This window comes from Argopecten irradians, chromosome 1 (genome assembly GCF_041381155.1).
Source record: "Argopecten irradians isolate NY chromosome 1, Ai_NY, whole genome shotgun sequence".
In the NCBI taxonomy this organism is placed as follows: domain Eukaryota; kingdom Metazoa; phylum Mollusca; class Bivalvia; order Pectinida; family Pectinidae; genus Argopecten; species Argopecten irradians.
In genome coordinates, this window is record NC_091134.1 from 27771447 (window position 1) to 27793682 (window position 22236).

A 22236-nucleotide genomic window follows, 5' to 3' on the forward strand; every position below is an offset into this window, starting at 1 on the left:
AATTTTTTTCCTATTCTTTGCAACTTGAAACTTATTTCAAAGTTCTAAATTTTACTATCCAGACAGAGAACAACAAAGACTTGTTGATTAAAGAAAGCTCATATAATATGTACAGAAACACCAAAAATTGTGAGGGGGGATACGTTCTGTATTAATGATCCTACCAAATGTCATTGGCACCAGTCCTCCGACAAGGAAAAACTTGGAAAAGCTGAAAAGTTCAATGGTTTGTCGTGGAAAGCTGAAATCTCCCTTCAAGGTGACATCAAACGATTTGAATATTCCGTCAGAGTCAGTGAGTAGTTTCTCAATGAAATCAGAATACTGAAAGATAAAAAGAATACAATTTGTAATAGTAACTTCATCTGGATCATTACCCCAACAGAAAATCGTTGAGAAACAAAACATTTATGTTATCAAACAAATAGTGAAATAATGAAAATAAACAACGACTTGCCTATTTGACCTTTGAACATCAACAAGGTTAAAGTGACATGAAATTACATTTCATTACATATTAGCTAAAGGTACTGCAAGTACACTTAAACTTTCACAAATATTTTCATTAACAGTTAAATTCATAAATTATGAAAGAGTCAATAACTTTTAGAAAGGACAAGGCAGAACAGAATTGGATACTAAAACCAGATGTCTTATTCATTGGAGTGACAAAATAATGTAAATTTTAATTCCTTGGCAGATTTAACTTCTGTAATTCCCTATTACAGATGTATCTACTCTTGCTTTTTGTTTTTTATTGCCATGTTTCTATGAGTGTTAAGTCTCACAGACATAAAAATGTAACTTCATGTTTATAATACAAACCAGAGCCTTCCCTAATTCATGTATGTCTTTCATCAGCTGGGCTACTTCAAATGGATCTACGTTCTGAGTGTCCAGCATGGCTTCTAAGTCCCCAATGGTCATACATGCCAGTTTACGGCCCAGCATCCTCACACCCTCCTGTGACAGGCCCTGGCCGGCCACAAATGCTTGCTCAGCATGGCCAGCAATATCATTGACTTTCCCCAGCATCCCAGTGATAGCATCCCCTGTAACCATTCAAAATAGTCGCACTTCCATTAAAATAAGGCATAGTAAATATTTACTAATATAAAGTAAATAATTTAGTACTTACTTAAGCTTTCTATACAGAGATCTTTTGCAGCATATAATACCAAACTACAATATACTATTGTTTCATGGGTACTGAGTGAACAGCCATTAATCCAATGTAGCAGAGAAGGCCTAGGATAAGGCCAAAGGCTGAGTACAGTAGTTCCTTTGGGGTTCCCTACTACTAGGGCCCAGTTACATAAACATTCCATCCTTAACTTTAACGAATTCCTGGATTCAAAATTCTCCATTTCAAAGCATTACAGAAGTCAAGAAAAAATATTAAATTAAAGAGCCTTCCTTCAAATCTGTAATACTTTCCTTTTGGAGAATTTTAAGTTAAGGAATGTTCATGAAACAGGGCCTAGGTTAATGATTTTGATAACAATTAGCTTTTTTTTGTTGAAAATATTATAAGTTACAAAATTTCCTTAAAGTTTAGTTTGACTATGGTGATATCCCTAATACTTACCACCCTGTATAGTGACTTCACCCTCTAGTCGCCCTGGTTGCTATGGTGATATTCCTAATACTTACCACCCTGTATAGTGAGTGGTTGCTATGGTGATATCCCTAATACTTACCACCCTGTATAGAGACTTCACCCTCTAGTCGCCCTGGTTGCTATGGTGATATCCCTAATACTTACCACCATGTATAGTGAGTGGTTGCTATGGTGATATCCCTAATACTTACCCCCTGTATAGAGACTTCACCCTCTAGTTGTCCTGGTTGCTATGGTAATATCCCTAATACTTACCACCCTGTATAGTGACTTCACCCTCTAGTCGCCCTGTGGTTGCTATGGTGAGTGGATTACCAGTACCGAGGGATTTGATGGCAGATTTCATACCAATCTTGTTGTCATCGTCTCCAACCTCAGCACCCATCATGTTATTTAGCTCCTGGGCTTCCTGTCAGACAAATCCACATCATTTCTTAGTCTTTGTTTTCTTAAAGTAGGTTTGTAAGAGTTTGATGGACTTAAAGATGTTAATATGACATCTGTGTAAGGACACAACTGTAAACATTCCCTCTTACACACAAGTGACAGTGACCAAAAATAATACTGAGAAACGTGCCAGTTTTATCATGAATTTCTATAGATTGCTGATAATAGCCACTTTCTAAGGATTTATTTGGCCATATGTATATTAGTTAACTACAAATGTCAGTATCAAATAAAAACCCAACATGTCATGTTGATGGCACTAAATGTAGAAATAACAATTATCAGCTGAGACAAAACATGTATTCTGGCACTCTATGTAGATGTAGAAATAACAATTATCAGCTGAGACAAAACATGTATTCTGGCACTCTATGTAGAAATAACAATTATCAGCTGAGACAAAACATGTATTCTGGCACTCTATGTAGAAATAACAATTATCAGCAGAGACAAAACATGTATTCTGGCACTCTATGTAGAAATAACAATTATCAGCCGAGACAAAACATGTATTCTGGCACTCTATGTAGAAATAACAATTATCAGCAGAGACAAAACATGTATTCTGGCACTCTATGTAGAAATAACAATTATCAGCCGAGACAAAACATGTATTCTGGCACTCTATGTAGAAATAACAATTATCAGCTGAGACAAAACATGTATTCTGGCACTCTATGTAGAAATAACAATTATCAGCAGAGACAAAACATGTACTCTGGCACTATATGTAGAAATAACAATTATCAGCCGAGACAAAACATGTATTCTGGCACTCTATGTAGAAATAACAAATCATCAGCTGAGACAAAACATGTATTCTGGCTTTCTACGCGAGAAAATGTAGAAATAACAATTATCAGCCGAGACAAAACATTATTCTGGCACTTCTGTAGAAATCAATATCAGGAAACATGTAGAAATAACAATTATCAGCCGAGACAAAACATGTATTCTGGCACTCTATGTAGAAATAACAATTATCAGCCGAGACAAAACATGTATTCTGGCACTCTATGTAGAAATAACAATTATCAGCTGAGACAAAACATGTATTCTGGCACTCTATGTAGAAATAACAATTATCAGCCGAGACAAAACATGTATTCTGGCACTCTATGTAGAAATAACAATTATCAGCCGAGACAAAACATGTGTTCTGGCACTCTATGTAGAAATAACAATTATCAGCTGAGACAAAACATGTATTCTGGCACTCTATGTAGAAATAACAATTATCAGCCGAGACAAAACATGTATTCTGGCACTCTATGTAGAAATAAGAATTATCAGCCGAGACAAAACATGTATTCTGGCACTCTATGTAGAAATAACAATTATCAGCCGAGACAAAACATGTGTTCTGGCACTCTATGTAGAAATAACAATTATCAGCTGAGACAAAACATGTGTTCTGGCACTCTATGTAGAAATAACAATTATCAGCCGAGACAAAACATGTATTCTTTGTCATTAATCACCCATTACTGTGTATTCCCATAAAACAAATAACCATACAGTGCATACAGTGTAAAACCATCACTAACCACATAAGCCAGATTTTGCTCTATGAAGGCATCATATTCCTCCTCTGTGGCTCCTCGGTCCCGGAGTATCTTTAGGCCTCCATTCAAGTCTGATATATCCAGTCTGAAATGTAAGGACATGTTGGTTACAATTCGTTCACATTTTGTTTTCATCATAATTTATTTTTAAAATCCACAGAAAATGTGTCAATTTAAACTTACAGCATATAATAGGTTTAGAGTGAAAATCTCCAGTTTATATTAACATCTACATGTTCTTACATGGTGTAGTAATTTATACTCAGCTGCTGAGTCACATTATAATACCTTTGTTGTCATTAACAATGGAGATTTCATGTGATACCTTAGGTATTCCAACAATGAACCTAAGTTTAGCATTGTATTATAGGGGCAATATTGGACTTTAAAATATACATACTCCTGAGCATTTCGTTTCTCGATGACACTCCTTCTGCGTCGGCGGCGTCTGGACGTACCACATGCGGAGTAGGTGAGGAAGGTGTTGGTCATGATGTCGTGACCTTCACAAACTTCTCCGTACAGTTCACACACCTCCAGACTGAGGCTGATCCGGAACTGGCTGGCTCCAATCTCCGTGACAGTGTAGTTGAGAGTGAAAGATGGTTTTACACCGATTGTCTCCATCTGTTTAACACCTATAGGTAAGAACACAAATTACAGATACCAATACAAAAGATATCTTTGGAACTTGATATAATGACCTATTAAGGTTAAACACAAGCATACCCCGCCCCTCTTTATCTGAGACCATGCCAATCCAAAAGAAATCATCCAAGCTTGAACCAAATTGGCTATTTCAGAAAACATAGAGGACATATTTGAAAATCATTTGAACATCTAATTGACTCAGACCTACCATCAATAGAGCTGAGTAAGAATCTCAGACCTACCATCAATAGAGCTGAGTAAGAATCTCAGACCTACCATCAATAGGGCTAAGTAAGAATCTCAGAGCTACCATCAATAGAGCTAAGTAAGAATCTGAGACCTACCATCAATAGAGCTGAGTAAGAATCTCTCAGATCTCAGACTACCATCAATAGAGCTGAGTAAGAATCTCAGACCTACCATCAATAGAGCTGAGTAAGAATCTCAGACCTACCATCAATAGAGCTGAGTAAGAATCTCAGGACCTACCATCAATAGAGCTGAGTAAGAATCTCAGACCTACCATCAATAGAGCTGAGTAAGTATCTCAGACCTACCATCAATAGAGCTGAGAGTAGTAAGAATCTCAGACCTACCGTCAATAGAGCTGAGTAAGAATCTCAGACCTACCATCAATAGAGCTGAGTAAGAATCTCAGACCTACCATCAATAGAGCTGAGTAAGAATCTCAGACCTACCATCAATAGAGCTGAGTAAGAATCTCAGACCTACCGTCAATAGAGCTGAGTAAGAATCTCAGATCAATAGAGCTGAGAGTAAGAATCTCAGACCTACCATCAATAGAGCTGAGTAAGAATCTCAGACCTACCATCAATAGAGCTGAGTAAGAATCTCAGACCTACCATCAATAGAGAGCTGAGTAAGAATCTCAGACCTACCATCAATAGAGGAACTCATAGACTGAGTAAGAATCTCAGACCTACCATCAATAGAGCTGAGTAAGAATCTCAGACCTACCATCAATAGAGCTGAGTAAGAATCTCAGACCTACCATCAATAGAGAGTGAGTAAGTAAGAATCTCAGACCTACCATCAATAGAGCTGAGTAAGAATCTCAGACCTACCATCAATAGAGCTGAGTAAGAATCTCAGACCTACCATCAATAGAGCTGATAAGTAAGAATCTCAGACCTACCTCAATAGAGCTGAGTAAGAATCTCAGACTACCATCAATAGAGCTGAGTAAGAATCTCAGACCTACCATCAATAGAGCTGAGTAAGAATCTCAGACCTACCATCAATAGAGCTGAGTAAGAATCTCAGACCTACCATCAATAGAGCTGAGTAAGTAAATCTCAGACCTACCATCAATAGAGCTGAGTAAGAATCTCAGACCTACCATCAATAGAGCTGAGTAAGAATCTCAGACCTACCATCAATAGAGCTGAGTAAGAATCTCAGACCTACCATCAATAGAGCTGAGTAAGTAAGAATCTCAGACCTACCATCAATAGAGCTGAGTAAGAATCTCAGACCTACCATCAATAGAGCTGAGTAAGAATCTCAGACCTACCATCAATAGAGCTGAGTAAGAATCTCAGACCTACCATCAATAGAGCTGAGTAAGAATCTCAGACCTACCATCAATAGAGCTGAGTAAGAATCTCAGACCTACCATCAATAGAGCTGAGTAAGAATCTCAGACCTACCATCAATAGAGCTGAGTAAGAATCTCAGACCTACCATCAATAGAGCTGAGTAAGTAAGAATCTCAGACCTACCATCAATAGAGCTGAGTAAGAATCTCAGACCTACCATCAATAGAGCTGAGTAAGAATCTCAGACCTACCATCAATAGAGCTGAGTAAGAATCTCAGACCTACCATCAATAGAGCTGAGTAAGAATCTCAGACCTACCATCAATAGAGCTGAGTAAGAATCTCAGACCTACCATCAATAGAGCTGAGTAAGAATCTCAGACCTACCATCAATAGAGCTGAGTAAGAATCTCAGACCTACCATCAATAGAGCTGAGTAAGAATCTCAGACCTACCATCAATAGAGCTGAGTAAGAATCTCAGACCTACCATCAATAGAGCTGAGTAAGAATCTCAGACCTACCATCAATAGAGCTGAGTAAGAATCTCAGACCTACCATCAATAGAGCTAGTAAGAATCTCAGACCTACCATCAATAGAGCTGAGTAAGAATCTCAGACCTACCATCAATAGAGCTGAGTAAGAATCTCAGACCTACCATCAATAGAGCTGAGTAAGAATCTCAGACCTACCATCAATAGAGCTGAGTAAGTAAGAATCTCAGACCTACCATCAATAGAGCTGAGTAAGTAAGAATCTCAGACCTACCATCAATAGAGCTGAGTAAGTAAGAATTCTCAGACCTACCATCAATAGAGCTGAGTAAGAATCTCAGACCTACCATCATAAGTTAGAACTCAGACTACCATCAATGAGTAAGTAAGAATCTCAGACCTACCATCAATAGAGCTGAGTAAGAATCTCAGACCTACCATCAATAGAGCTGAGTAAGAATCTCAGACCTACCATCAATAGAGCTGAGTAAGAATCTCAGACCTACCATCAATAGAGCTGAGTAAGAATCTCAGACCTACCATCAATAGAGCTGAGTAAGAATCTCAGACCTACCATCAATAGAGCTGAGTAAGAATCTCAGACCTACCATCAATAGAGCTGAGTAAGTAAGAATCTCAGACCTACCATCAATAGAGCTGAGTAAGAATCTCAGACCTACCATCAATAGAGCTGAGTAAGAATCTCAGACCTACCATCAATAGAGCTGAGTAAGAATCTCAGACCTACCATCAATAGAGCTGAGTAAGAATCTCAGACCTACCATCAATAGAGCTGAGTAAGAATCTCAGACCTACCATCAATAGAGCTGAGTAAGAATCTCAGACCTACCATCAATAGAGCTGAGTAAGAATCTCAGACCTACCATCAATAGAGCTGAGTAAGAATCTCAGACCTACCATCAATAGAGCTGAGTAAGAAGAATCTCAGACCTACCATCAATAGAGCTGAGTAAGAATCTCAGACCTACCATCAATAGAGCTGAGTAAGAATCTCAGACCTACCATCAATAGAGCTGAGTAAGAATCTCAGACCTACCATCAATAGAGCTGAGTAAGAATCTCAGACCTACCATCAATAGAGCTGAGTAAGAATCTCAGACCTACCATCAATAGAGCTGAGTAAGAATCTCAGACCTACCATCAATAGAGCTGAGTAAGAATCTCTCAGACCTACCATCAATAGAGCTGAGTAAGAATCTCAGACCTACCATCAATCAGAGCTGAGTAAGAATCTCAGACCTACCATCAATAGAGCTGAGTAAGATCTCAGACCTACCATCAATAGAGCTGAGTAAGAATCTCAGACCTACCATCAATAGAGCTGAGTAAGTAAGAATCTCAGACCTACCATCAATAGAGCTGAGTAAGAATCTCAGACCTACCATCAATAGAGCTGAGTAAGAATCTCAGACCTACCATCAATAGAGCTGAGTAAGTAAGAATCTCAGACCTACCATCAATAGAGCTGAGTAAGAATCTCAGACCTACCATCAATAGAGCTGAGTAAGAATCTCAGACCTACCATCAATAGAGCTGAGTAAGAATCTCAGACCTACCGTCAATAGAGTTGAGTAAGAATCTCAGACCTACCATCAATAGAGCTGAGTGTTTTGATCCAGGCCTTGTTCTCCAGGCCGTAGGTGATACTATCAGTACACTTATTGACCTCAAACTTGAGCTTGATTCTCCTCGCCCCCGGGATGAAGTTCATGTTCATACAGCAGTCAACCCCCGTACACGAGTCGGTCATCTTACAGTTGGCAGCGCCATACGTTGTCAAGTTACCCGAACAAGCTGCAAGTATATTAAAATTCCATTTGTTTTAAAAGTGGAATATATTTTCAGAATATACATCTGGGACAACCTCTAATCATCACACAAGAGACTATTAATGCTCACTCCCCTTTCCTCATCTTTATTTTATGATACCGCTGTCTCATGTGTTTCAAACTTGTTCTCCAATAATATTCTGCTGCTATGCTGAAGAGATTCCTTTGAACTAATGTAAATGAAGTAGCAAATACTCTGTAATCATATTATTTTCTACGGGGACTACCGAAGTGTTCAGAATCTGATAGTAGCTCTACTTACTTCCAGTCCCTGATACTGCAGCACATTCATCTCTTCTCCAGAAGTCAAAGGTCATCCCTGAAACATAAAATCATTTACATATCCCATTGACTTCTCTTTGAACATTTACACTCCTGTAATTTCATAATGAACTGTTCTTTGGAAATTTCAATAATAGGCTCAGGGGTGAGCTTATGAATAATAGCTGTTTGGCTAGCTGAAGTAACAATAACCTACTGCAGAGTCTTTACTTATACATGGTCCTTTAAAAGTTCAAAATTGGAATATTTAGATATTTGATAAGTTTCATAAATTCCTCATAGCATAGAAACCCATGTAGTTACGACATGCAAATATACATACTGTATTTTTCATTCCCCATCAAGGTTCCTTTAAGATGTGTGTTATTTGTATAACATACCATGTTAAAAATTAAATGAATTCATTGATATCCATAGGTTCGTTTTATCCGTGTTTACCGGACCAAACTTGGTTGGGGAACGGAAGTGTTTGATCACAGACTTACAACACATGCATTTACAACAAATTCATGGTTATAACATATTTGTCATTCACCGCCAAGGTTCCTATAAGACTTTATTACCATGTTTTACCTACCTTGGAAGGGTAGTGGGATTGTCGGATCACACACTTCATACTCCATGTAAGTGTTGTGGAGAACCTCAAAGTTGTATTTACAGTTCGACTGTTCATAGCACAGTTTGATGGTAGCATCTAGAGAGAATCTCTTCTGACTCGGAATGCTTATCACAGAGTAACTAAAACCATCGAAAAACAAATGTTACTCATCAAATAACTATGTTTTTTAAAGATGCTTCACCGCCGACAAGAGTATAAATGATATTCATCATTTGAACAATAATTGGCCTTTAATCGTTATATATATGTCTAATTAACACAAAAAATGAAAAAAATAAGTTTGTTTTGCCTTTGGTGCATGCGCAATCAGTACTTCATTCCATATAGGATATTGAAGTAAAATTAGAGGTGTAAAAGTAAGTCACTTTTGTAGCTGAAGAAAAATACTAAATCGTCTGCTCCTGTATTGATAGTGAAAAAATACCATTTGTCAGTGGTGAAGCATCTTTAAACATGAGTTAGAAGTATAATCAGTCACTATCAACAAATGATAGTTATCTAAGGAAAATTTATCTATTATCTAGTAATGCCTGTGAGATAAACATGCCTCAACATTTACATATAAGTGTAATTCACCTTGATATTTTTAACATTGACTTGGTTACCTGACCTTGCTCTAGATTATTCACCTTGACATTTTAAACACTGAAATGGTTACCTGACCCTGCCCTAGTTTATTCACCTTGACATTTTAAACACTGAAATGGTTACCTGACCCTGCCCTAGTTTATTCACCTTGACATTTTTAACACTGACATGGTTACCTGACCTTGCTCTAGTTTATTCGCCTTGACATTTTTAACATTGACTTGGTTACCTGACCTTGCCCTAGTTTATTCACCTTGACATTTCTAACATCGACTTGGTTACCTGACCTTGCCCTAGTTTATTCACCTTGACATTTTTAACATTGACTTGGTTACCTGACCTTACCCTAGTTTATTCACCTTGACATTTTTAACATTGACTTGGTTACCTGACCTTGCCCTAGTTTATTCACCTTGACATTTTTAACATTGACTTGGTTACCTGACCTTGCCCTAGTTTATTCACCTTGACATTTTTAACATTGACTTGGTTACCTGACCTTGCCCTAGTTTATTCACCTTGACATTTTTAACATTGACTTGGTTACCTGACCTTGCCCTAGTTTATAGAAACTCTTTCTTTTTCCTCACCTTAATATGAATACTCCATGCAGTTGGATCTCAGCCAGTGTTCCTGAACAGAATGAAAAATAACATTCATGATTTTGTGCTATTAATATGTATTACAAACAGTGCAAAGTTTCAAAGAAATTATAGAATCTTAAAGAACAAAGAGTGCAAACAAAAGATCCCACAACTTAAAAAAATTAAAAATTTGTATGATATCTAAACTTACCCCATTGGTAGTTTAGTAAGTCTAATTCCTGAATCAAGTTTTCCAGCTGGACTTTCAGAGTAAAGGTACAAGTATCAAGAGTGATTTCTGCTCGTAGATTTCTCTTCAGTTTCTCTGCGTACAAACAGCAGGTGACCCCGTTACAGGCATCCGCAACTTGACACACCGCTGGCACCGAATTTGAGATGTTTGCCAAGTATGACATGTTGTTGGCAGTGAAGTTTGTACAATCTAGAAAGTAAACATACCAGACTTTTATTGTAAATCAGGACAAGGAAGACAACTGTAAACCGACTTTCGTTTGTGTTTGATTTAACTTTGCGATTTACGCAATCAAAATGAATTCGCAAAATTTTATCTTTGCCAATAAATAATTACAATACATATATATCTTATAAATTTTCATTCAGCAAAAATTAATCTTAATTGGTGTAATTTGATAGCCCTACAGGATAGTTAACTTACAGTATTCAAAATCCTTTCTGAATCAGAATAAACAACTTCCAAAAGTATAAATAACAAATTGAGAAATAAATTTAGCAATATAATTTGTTTCTTTCTTTCGAACATTACTCTGTAAAATGTTTTGTAAAATTCACAGCCTACAAAATGCTTTCTATCAATGGACAATATAAACTTACCATTAATCCAGCCATACATTTCCACATCTTCCTTCATACTATGATAATCGCACAGTTCTGTGGTAGACAGGTAGTCGTCCAATCGTAAGTCTCGTATCAACTCGTCACTTTGAGCTGATGTAAACGTGTCATTCACATCAAGACCTCTTTCATTCATCCATGCAGACAGGGAGAATGCTGGAACCACATATAAGGTTAAACTTTGGTCCTTTTCATTTCAATTTCTATTACTGTCTTATGTTAGGACATGAGGAATTGGGGAACAGGTAAAGCTTATAAAAGCCTGATTGAACAGTGGTAGTCTAAATCAAATTTCTTAAATATTTAAGTTAATTCTTCTTTCAAAAAGAACAATTTTATAAGACACTTATTCAAAGAGTCCTTTGTATGGATGATGTACTTTCTTCTCTGTACTTACAGGAGTTGAAGAAGCCAGCCGTATGATTACAGGTGGGTTTGTCAATAGCGGTGTCGTTGAAGACTGTGACCGTTTTCTCACATGGCCCAGACACCTCGAAGCATGCCTCAATCCTCATATCGAAGGAGTACTGTCGCTCTATCTGGCGGTCAACCACCTTATATCTGTATGGGGAAAGACATTTCTTTAATAACAAGATCTGTTTGGAGTGATTGTGAGTATCGTACCGACACAGTAGTTCATACTGTGATATAAAACTGGGCCTATGGATACAATACAAAAGGCAAGTGTAAAGCTGCAAATTTTATATCCCCATTCTATGTAATGAATGGAAAATTGGTTATATTTAAGTAGTATCTTTATGCTTAAACATATATTTATCATATTTTATCTTATTTAATATGTAATTCCTCAAGTTTCTGGAATCACCTTTCTATGGGAACAGACTACCATACTTACACAAGTTGAAACGGTCCATACAGTGACAAGGTGTGGTCCAAACCTTCAGAGTAAGATACATATTTCAATTAATTTAAACCAGAAATTTGTGTACTCATATTGCTTCATACAAAATTAATTTGATTTAAGAAACAGAGATTTCCTTCATGTATTGTCAAAAAATATATCAAGTTTGATCTTGTTTAAATAAAGCATTCTAAAAGCATTCTAAATGACCAATTTGTGATATCAAGACAGTATGCTTACTTAACCTTCCATTTTCAGTGTGATTTTTGACTTAGATAAGATGTTTCTTGCAAAATCAATTCAAAGGTTAACAAAAGTAAGTCACAGTGACCTACTTTTGAAACATGAACCAAGTATCAAGTTCCGGTACTAAACATAACTACATCATACATACCATAATCAAAGTTATGAAGGTCTATATCAACATTGATGGTTTCCAGTTTGATCTTCAGTGAATTTCTGCACGGGTCCATGGCAAGCGAAGCATAGATATTTGTGTCAATCCGCTCAACAAGCATACAACACTGTACGTCAGAACAAGTGTCACCAAGGTAACAGGTGGTAGCCAAGCCAGTCAAGGTCGGTAAAGTGCTTATCACATGGCAGTCTGTTAGGGAGAGAGATAGATTAATTACAAACATTTTACAGATCAAAACTATTCAAAAACCTCCTAAAGATCTTAAACATGAAATGTGAAATTAAATGACAGTTGAAATTACTCACATGAATGAAAATGCAAAATTCAGCTTTTGCAAAAATTTAGTTTCAAGCTATAGACAACTTAATTACCATCACTCCATCCATCTGTTGCTGTAGCGAACACACCAGTTGACTGGTCACATGGTGTATCAAACAAGAAATGGGAGACCTTGAGATCCTCCAGGAGCTGATAGGTGATGTGGTCCGGCAGTGGGGATAAAGCAGGGTTGAGATTTCTGTCAGTAAGCCAGGTTGTCAGGGAGAAAACTGAAACATTCGGAATAGGTAACATAAATACAAAACTGAAAAATCCAGTAAGTGACATAAATACGAAACTGATTCAGAATAGTCGACAGAAATACAGAATTGGAAGTCATCTTGATTTTGACAACTTTAGTCAGAATTCATAATTATTTAATTATATCAAATTTATGTAAATTCCATAGAAATCATAATTGAAAGTTGCAGGAAACTCACATGGGTTTTTGGCAGCAAACCCTGTTGTGAAGTCACAAGACTTGATTGGGAGCTTGGTTTGGTTCAGAACGTTGACAACGAGATCACATGATCCCGCACTCTCAGTACACACCATTAGGTCCAATGTGACTTCGTAGTTACCCTCAGTAACCAAGCGATACATCTCCAACCTGTAACATATCAACACATCAGTTACCTTGGGCAACATAAAACAAGTTTAATCTAAAAACCAATATTTATGCTCACAAATCTATCATTTGAATAGTTGTTGTGACTTGTGACAAGTGTTTGTTTGTCTCAAATGGAAATTTAAAGTTACTGAATGTAAAATAAATGAACATGACAAAACCTTTATCACCAACATGCAAGAAACTGTATTGGACGAAGAAACAACTCACCTTACTACAAGGACACCTTGGAGTCGGAAGTCAACTTTCTCACCTAGAACAGCAAAACATGGGAATCAACTAGATAGGTACATCAGAGTACAAGATTCAGGATCTATAATATCTCAACATAAATTGAGGGCAATAACTCTGCAAAAAGAACATCAATGCTGTATGCAATATAAAGACTCACCCCAGTTGTAGTCGGGTAGTAGGATAGGTATAGACAAGGACTCGAGGGTAATGGTCAGCTGATTCTCACACCCGTCAATCTCAACACCGGCGTGGAAAGCATAATTAAGGTCATTCTCAGTCACACAGCACTGAATTGAGTTACAGGAATCAGCTAGCAGACACTGTGTGTTGTAAGTAGCAATTTCTGACACATTCACAAATGTTGCACAGTCTGAAAAAAGGAAGAAAAGAGACATAAAAAACATTACAGTTGTCTACTTCTGAAATATTTCACTTTTAAGTAACTAATATTTTAGGTAACACTGATCAGTCCCATAATTAGTCAATATATTGATATTATTTAACTATAAGCAATGTTTTATGTATAGAGAACAAAACAATCTCCCATTAGAAAGAGAAGAGGCACACACCTCTAACCCAGCCATCCGAATCTGGTACACCGTTACCGAGGGTCGCCTGCATACATGGCGTTGACATCTTATACCACGACAGTCCAAGGTCGACAAACAATTTGGACAGATCTGGTCCAGACAAGGGAGCAGTCACCCTGTTGTCGTCCAGCCAGGTTACCAGGGAGAAATCTTCAATAGACAGAGTATGATATCAATGTTTTCTAGTAAAAAATGAATGATAATACATGTACCTGTATGATCCAGTACAGACTTACTGACAGAAAATAACATAGGATATATTTTTTAATTTGGGTCTACTAACGATGTTTAGACAAAACACAACACAGAATGTAAATATTTTCATATTCAGTCTGGAATTTGAATAATTATTAATTTAACATTTTTTATGATTTCAAAACTGAAATTTGATTTGAAGCACATTTAGGTTGTTTATTAAATCTGAATGCTGACCTAAATAGAACTGGACTTTACCTGGTTGCATAAAGGACTGGTTCCAGCTACAAGGCAGTATAGGAAGGTGGAAGTCCGACAGTACAAGGTGATTATCCTCACACACTTGGTCGCTCTCACTACAGATGCTCACGTTCATCGACACCAGGTACTCCCGCGCATCGTCAAAGTGGTCAATAGTATACCTGTAATGGTCAGCATAAAGGTCAAATCACAACCTTGGAGACAGTATCTCACCAGGTCACTGTTGTCTAAATTGACTAAAAGATCACAGCATGATAATTAATTTTGTTAGATTGGAAAGCAGCTTTAGGTATAACAGTCACAGATTGTCTGAAAAGGGTAACTTCTTCACCTTGTCCAGACAAAAAAGTAAATCAAATAAACGTCATTGATATACATAGAGTAATCTTGCCAGAAAAAAAGACAAATATCTTGCTAGAAACACAATGAATCTACAAATGTTCCTGTTATAGAAATACTTACACTAGTCGCACAATGCCTCCTAGATAGAAATGTTGTTCTTGTCCTGAAAAACAAATTATGACACCTTATGAAGAACTCTCTGATTACCATTTCACACAAATGATCCAAGGAGTCTTTATCTCAACTTAACAATAAATATATACATGAGAAAAAAACTTTTAGTTTTTAAGCCATTTATTGTAAATCTTAATACTATAATACACAACAATCTCTATTTTCATGATGAAGTTTTGATATAAACCATTTTGTCAATCTTCACCTAATTTTAGGCTCAATGATTACCGTAATTACTGATATAAAACTTTGCAATGGTCAGACAGATGTTGGGACACAGCTAGTAGAGTTTATACTTACGCCATTCAGTGAAGGTTGTGAGTGACAGGTTGGTGTAGAACTTGTCGATACCCAGGTTTAGGTATGATTGACACCCATCCATCTGAAGGTAAACGTGGAAGTTCCGTCCAAGGTCAGAGGTCACACAGCACTCCACAGCCGTACAAAGCTCCGTCATGTGACAGTTGATAGAGGAAGGTTGGGCAAGGTCAGGTAAGGTCAAAGCCAAAGGACAAGCTGTAGAGGTTAACAGATGGACATTAGACAAAGGAAAATGTAAAATCTAAATGTATAAACTTTAAAATTTAAATTTGAATGAAAATGAAAACAACATGTTTATAATGACAACCATATCCACAGCTCACAGAAGGGTAAGACATATTATAAAGCCTCATCTCCAAGTTACCTTGGCTCCAGCCCACAGCAGCATCAGAGTTATTGTACAGCCCTGTTCCTAGTTCACACATAGGGTCCTCTAAGTAGCTGGCCAGACGTAGCTTCTCCATCAACAACAACACACTCCAGGGTGGTAAGTCATCGGCTACACCGATGTTGTGATCCTGCTTCCATGTCGATAGTTTGAAATCTTGAAAATGAGAAAAAGAATTATTCAATAGAGTTATTTTTTTTACAAGTTTATCGATTTCTCCTCTTCATTATACATGCATGCTATCAATGTTCTGAATCATTCTAAGATATAAAAATCCTGTTCTATTTCTTTGAAATTCTGAAGATTTACAAAGTTCTTCCAAATCAACCTTTCCAATGCCTTTCACAATTAGTCCTCCTTTGTTCATTACAGTATGCACAGAGTTATCTGCTCTTCTGAAATGTATAATATTGTTGTGATATCTATCCTGTCCTATTCAGGTCTTTCAGTCCTTGGTAGCATACCATGTATGTAGTAGTCTTTATCCCATGTACACAGAGGTTTGGGCAGTCTGGTATTGTCCAGTACAACAACGGCCAGGTCACAATATCCCGCGTCGAAACAAATGCTGATGTTCAACGACACCAGGTAGTCTTGTTCATGGTAGAAGTCATATACTTGATAGCTGAAACAGATGTATGGTAAATCATATCAAAACTTTTTCACTACAAGCTTTTGGCTTTATCAACTATTCTAGTACATTTATATGTTATAAACTTGATCAGAGATTTTTTTTCAAAAACCTTGAATTGTTTTTCCTTTCATTTATATTTCAAACCAATATGAACTCATTATAAAGGTTGACAAAATCATCGCATTAATATCAGTTTCACATTATCATAAATTAAATGCTTTAATTCAATATTTCCTATTCTTAACTTTTAATTTAAAATATAATCTTACTCCAGTCGAATAACTCCAGCCATCCAGAAATGTTCGACGAGGTCTGAAAGAAATCAGTGTACAGATGAGTATTTTGCCATGAGATTCTGTATCAGGCATTTTAACTTTTAAAACTCTAAAACCTAATTTTCTCATTTTTTTTATATAAAATGTGACTTTATACACAACATTATTTGCTTATATTCAATGATTGACCAGTTATTTTTTATCCAATATAATTTTTAATACTCTTGCTTAACTACCATTGATAGGTTATCTTGTCCGCTTTATTGACTGTGAAATGAAAATCTCTGTTGCCTCTCGAAGTGTTTTCATGTTTGCTATGTTCAACCAATGAAAATGTTTATTACAACATGTATGATTTACTTACCTCCGTCCCGACCAATCAGTGACACTACCCGTTGGAAGTTATCAATGCCTATGGTCATTTCCTCCCTACAGGGGTCAATATCTATAAATGTGTGGAATGTCCTGTCCACCAAATCGCTATAGATACAACACTCGTGTTTCGTACACTCTGACTTCAGATGACACGATGTGGAGTTGTCTAGGGTCGGCACATCAACAGTCGTTGGACAAGCTACAGGCAAAATTGACATATTTTAAGAGTCCCTTAAATGATATCAAGATTTACCATTGATTCCTCATTCCTTTTACTTAGTAGATGTACTGTTAGGTTTGCAACACAAGTTACTTGAATTAACTGTTGCCAATTAACGCAATTAACTAGCTAAATCGGTTATCAAAATAGAAATATTTTAAGCAATGCTATTTCAAATCTTTAGATATTGCAATCTACACTACATATACATACATTGAAACCAGCCTGAGCCGTCGAATGATCGGTAGATACCATCAGATTGACTACAGGTAGGGGACAGGAGGTGTGCGGATAGTCCTAGATGGTCCAGTAGGTGAGTCTGTACATGTGGTGCCAGGGGTCGCGACATGGTGTACTGATTCTCCAACAACCAGTCGCCAAGGGAGAAACCTGGAGAAATTCAGTAACGGTAGGCATTCAGGTAAATATGTTACATACAAAACTACATACAAAATAGCACTGCCCAAAAACATTCAGTGTAAACAACTGATTGATAAGTATTTTTTCAAGCACTTCTGTTTTATGATATTTATGTTGTAAGATACTTACAAGGTCTTTCCTTTCTATTCATTAAGTTGTAAAAGTTAATTTGAAGCAACAACATACTGACAACCTATCAGCAAATCAATTGGTCACATGCAGGCATTTGCAATAGGACAAATACTAATTCCTGGCTTCTCATCTTCTATTCCATACGCTGACCTACCTGGGTCATACGCTGACCTACCCGGGCCATACACTGACCTACCTGGGCCATACGCTGACCTACCTGAGTCGAAGAAGTCTTGGTTCCACAGACAGATTGGTTTAGGCAGTAAGGTATTTTTGAACACGACATGGACCTCAGAACACTGGGGGTCGGCTGTCTCCCAACAGTTACTGACATTCATGTTCATCAGGTACATCCTTTCATTGTCGTACAGGTCCTCAATGACAAAACTAGAAACAGCAGCAGCAAGCATATTCAATTCTCATATAATTGTAAGCATGTGAGATATAACCTCATCAAATTTTTCAATAATGAAGTTCCAACTAAACAGCATGCGATAATTAATGCTTGATGATACAAGCAGATAACCCTGCACTAGGCAAGTCATTCTATTGAAGGTTGTGTTCATTTTCTTTGTTTCATATTTTGTATTTGATATTTGACTAACTTGACAATAAGTCATGGTAGTGTATACTTACTCGATTCGGATGATGCCCTCCATCCAGAACTTCTGGGGTGTACCTGTGTGATAAATTAGAGGAGAGTAAGAAAGGCAATTTGGTTAGTCAGTAGTTCACACATTTCTTTTTTAAATCATCAAATAAAATGTAAAATATTTGGACATAAAGTATCTGATTCTGAAATACTGAGAGTTTGATATCCAAATAGTCAGTAATTTTCTTGAATGTAGTCTGAATTTTATCAAGACAAAAATACTTCCAAATCTTTCTGGGTTCTTCTTTCTTCCTTTTCCCCCTCAAGTTTAATCTGTTCAAGTTAAGAAATTTCAATAACATAACACTGCTTATATGTCTTGCTTACCAAGAATGTCCGTTGATAATGTGGTATTGTAGACAATGTTCTCTATACCGATGCTGAGGCGCGACTCACAGGGGTCAAGGTTAATGTAGGTACTGAAACGTCGGTGTATGAAGTCAACATCCATACAGCAGGCGGCTCCCATACAGGAATCCAGCAAGTTACAGGTAATTTGGGTCGGGGTCAAGGTCGGAAGGTCAGTAACCCAGGCACAACCTACAAAAAGGTTTAATTCATATATATATACCATTCCCCAACAATGATACACATGCTAGTACAGTAAACTCTAAATACAATTTATCATAAGTTTATTATAAGATACCTGGTATAATAACATCTGAGGATCAATCCATTAAGAAGTGCAGGAATAGCACAAGTTATAACCATTCATTGACTGCAATCAAAAGTGGTGGGTGCAGTGGTAAAATATTAGTACAGTTCACCACAGTATGCCAAAACTTATGTAACATATCTAACCTATAAATCTCTATAAATCTTACAATTCTTTTTAAACTTTTTAATGTATGACATCACTGCTTCCATAAATACTTTGGTTAACAACTACACTCAAAATCAAAAGAAAGTTTTTCATATTGTGGTTAGTTTTCAACAGGGTTGCCTATACTCCCCATTCTGAAGAAGTTTGAGTGTTCAGAAATGATAGATCTACAGACCTGAGGTCCAACCTGTTGGACTGGCAGCGGGGTCAAGGACACACTGTGTTTGTTTGGAGTAGGCTGCTAGACCGGTCTCCTCCATTAACTGCCAGACCATGCTGTCCTCCAGGTCTGTCTTATCTACCACACTTCTGTCAGACAACCAGGCAAATACTGAAAAATCTACAATGGAACAAAAACCATTAGTCAGTCAGGAAAACACAGAAATCTATTACATCTATTATTACTTCTTAATCTGAATCCTGTATACTGTGCCCCATATCTTACCCTGAATCCTGTACTCAATGCCCCATATCTTACCCTGAATCCTGTACTCTGTGCCCCATATCTTACCCTGAATCCTGTACTCAATGCCCCATATCTTACCCTGAATCCTGTACTCTGTGCCCCATATCTCACCCTGAATCCTGTACTCTGTGCCCCATATCTTACCCTGGAACCTGTACTCCATGTCCCATATCTTACCCTGAATCCTGTACTCTGTGCCCCATATCTTACCCTGAATCCTGTACTCTGTGCCCCATATCTTACCCTGAATCCTGTACTCCATATCTTACCCTGAATCCTGTATTCTGTGCCCCATATCTTACCCTCAATCCTGTATTCTGTGCCCAATATATTACCCTCAATCCTGTACTCTGTGCCCCATATCTTACCCTGAATCCTGTACTCAGCGTGCCCCATATCTAACCCTGAATCCTGTACTCTGTGCCCCATATCTTACCCTGAATCCTGTACTCTGTGCCCCATATCTTACCCTGAATCCTGTACTCTGTGCCCCATATCTTACCCTGAATCCTGTACTCTGTGCCCCATATCTTACCCTGAATCCTGTACTCTGTGCCCCATATCTTACCCTGAATCCTGTACTCTGTGCCCCATATCTTACCCTGAATCCTGTACTCTGTGCCCCATATCTTACCCTGAATCCTGTACTCTGTGCCCCATATCTCACCCTGGAACCTGTACTCTGTGCCCCATATCTTACCCTGAATCCTGTACTCTGTGCCCCATATCTTACCCTGAATCCTGTACTCTGTGCCCCATATCTTACCCTGGAACCTGTACTCCATGTCCCATATCTTACCCTGAATCCTGTACTCTGTGCCCCATATCTTACCCTGAATCCTGTACTCTGTGCCCCATATCTTACCCTGAATCCTGTACTCTGTGCCCCATATCTCACCCTGAATCCTGTACTCTGTGCCCCATATCTTACCCTGAATCCTGTACTCTGTGCCCCATATCTCACCCTCAATCCTGTACTCTGTGCCCCATATCTTACCCTGAATCCTGTATTCTGTGCCCCACATCTACCCTCAATTCTGTATTCTGTGCCCCATATCTTACCCTGAATCCTGTACTCTGTGCCCCATATCTTACCCTGAATCCTGTACTCTGTGCCCCATATCTTACCCTCAATCCTGTACTCTGTGCCCCATATCTTACCCTGAATCCTGTACTCTGTGCCCCATATCTCACCCTGGAACCTGTACTCTGTGCCCCATATCTTACCCTGAATCCTGTACTCTGTGCCCCATATCTCACCCTGGATTCTGTACTCTGTGCCCCATATCTCACCCTGGAACCTGTATTCTGTGCCCCATATCTTACCCTGAATCCTGTACTCTGTGCCCCATATCTTACCCTGAATTCTGTACTCTGTGCCCCATATCTCACCCTGGAACCAGTACTCTGTGCCCCATATCTTACCCTGAATCCTGTACTCTGTGCCTCATATCTTACCCTGAATTCTGTACTCTGTGCCCCAATCACAGGTCTGTTTCTTAAGTAGATTATTGACCATGATAGGTATAACAACATCACAGGCTTGTCCCGCCTCATAACACAGACTCAGATTCAGATTGATCAGGAAGGCTCTCTCCTCATACAGGTTGTCTATGTTAAAACTGTAAAACAGGTACATAGTCATTAACCCAAGCATGTAACAGCCACTCAATACAATGACATTCTGAACTGTAATGATAAAGGACAATTTTTCATAAGTAGATACCATCAATCTAGTCATATTACAGTTACTATAGAACTTAATGATAACCAAGCAGAAAACAATATTTAACAGTCAAATAGAATTGTAAGCAGCTTTCTCATAAACAGCATTCAATTCGTTAATTATTCATAAGACCCGTTATAAACCTGTCAACTTTCGATAAACGACAGCAGTACTCACTCAAGTCTGAAGACACCATACAAGTCCATAGTCTGATTTGTTCCTGAAACGGAATTTTACTTTTCTTTACTCCCATCAGATAATTCTATTATAATCAGTAATACTATAGGAGGCCCATTTTTTCAGGTTGCCTGTTCACTAACAAGAATTCCATGGAAGTGGATGTGTCGCCTGCACAGCAGTTTTAAAACATCACAAAAAATAGTTAACAGTTGAAAATATTGTTAATAAATAGGTTAAATCATAAAGTCCCGTAACACTTGCAAATATTGATGGATTTTGACCAGTATCAAACCACTCACTCCGAAATCTCATTAATATTAAGCAATACACCAAATTTGGTTGAAATTGGACAATAAATACTAAAGTTATCGAGCGGAACCATGGATTTATCTGTTTTGACGATTTTAAAGTCTCGTTACTCTTACAAATATTGACGGATTTAGGCCAGTATCTAACCCATCTGAGATCT

At 37.7% G+C, this 22236-nt stretch overlaps 1 protein-coding gene across 37 annotated transcripts in view; it reads right to left on the reverse strand.

Annotated features, from left to right (window-relative positions):
- LOC138322797 (uncharacterized) overlaps positions 1-22236 on the reverse strand; it is a 180124-nt gene that overhangs the window by 55906 nt on the left and 101982 nt on the right. For all 37 annotated transcript variants that reach the window (XM_069267086.1, XM_069267047.1, XM_069266915.1 and 34 more), the window contains 33 exons: positions 21765-21807; positions 21320-21483; positions 19571-19735; positions 18900-19112; positions 18557-18599; positions 18138-18307; positions 17582-17758; positions 17138-17347; positions 16768-16810; positions 16329-16489; positions 15841-16020; positions 15456-15671; positions 15102-15144; positions 14637-14800; positions 14163-14333; positions 13751-13963; positions 13570-13612; positions 13172-13341; positions 12785-12961; positions 12390-12602; positions 11990-12032; positions 11531-11694; positions 11113-11289; positions 10472-10702; positions 10267-10309; positions 9047-9207; positions 8450-8506; positions 7949-8152; positions 4034-4271; positions 3616-3718; positions 1877-2030; positions 826-1052; positions 165-324 (listed from right to left, as the gene is read on the reverse strand). In XM_069267086.1, the coding sequence (XP_069123187.1) occupies positions 165-324; positions 826-1052; positions 1877-2030; positions 3616-3718; positions 4034-4271; positions 7949-8152; positions 8450-8506; positions 9047-9207; positions 10267-10309; positions 10472-10702; positions 11113-11289; positions 11531-11694; positions 11990-12032; positions 12390-12602; positions 12785-12961; positions 13172-13341; positions 13570-13612; positions 13751-13963; positions 14163-14333; positions 14637-14800; positions 15102-15144; positions 15456-15671; positions 15841-16020; positions 16329-16489; positions 16768-16810; positions 17138-17347; positions 17582-17758; positions 18138-18307; positions 18557-18599; positions 18900-19112; positions 19571-19735; positions 21320-21483; positions 21765-21807 (4941 nt within the window). The remainder of the gene's footprint in view (positions 1-164; positions 325-825; positions 1053-1876; positions 2031-3615; positions 3719-4033; positions 4272-7948; positions 8153-8449; positions 8507-9046; positions 9208-10266; positions 10310-10471; positions 10703-11112; positions 11290-11530; positions 11695-11989; positions 12033-12389; positions 12603-12784; positions 12962-13171; positions 13342-13569; positions 13613-13750; positions 13964-14162; positions 14334-14636; positions 14801-15101; positions 15145-15455; positions 15672-15840; positions 16021-16328; positions 16490-16767; positions 16811-17137; positions 17348-17581; positions 17759-18137; positions 18308-18556; positions 18600-18899; positions 19113-19570; positions 19736-21319; positions 21484-21764; positions 21808-22236) is intronic.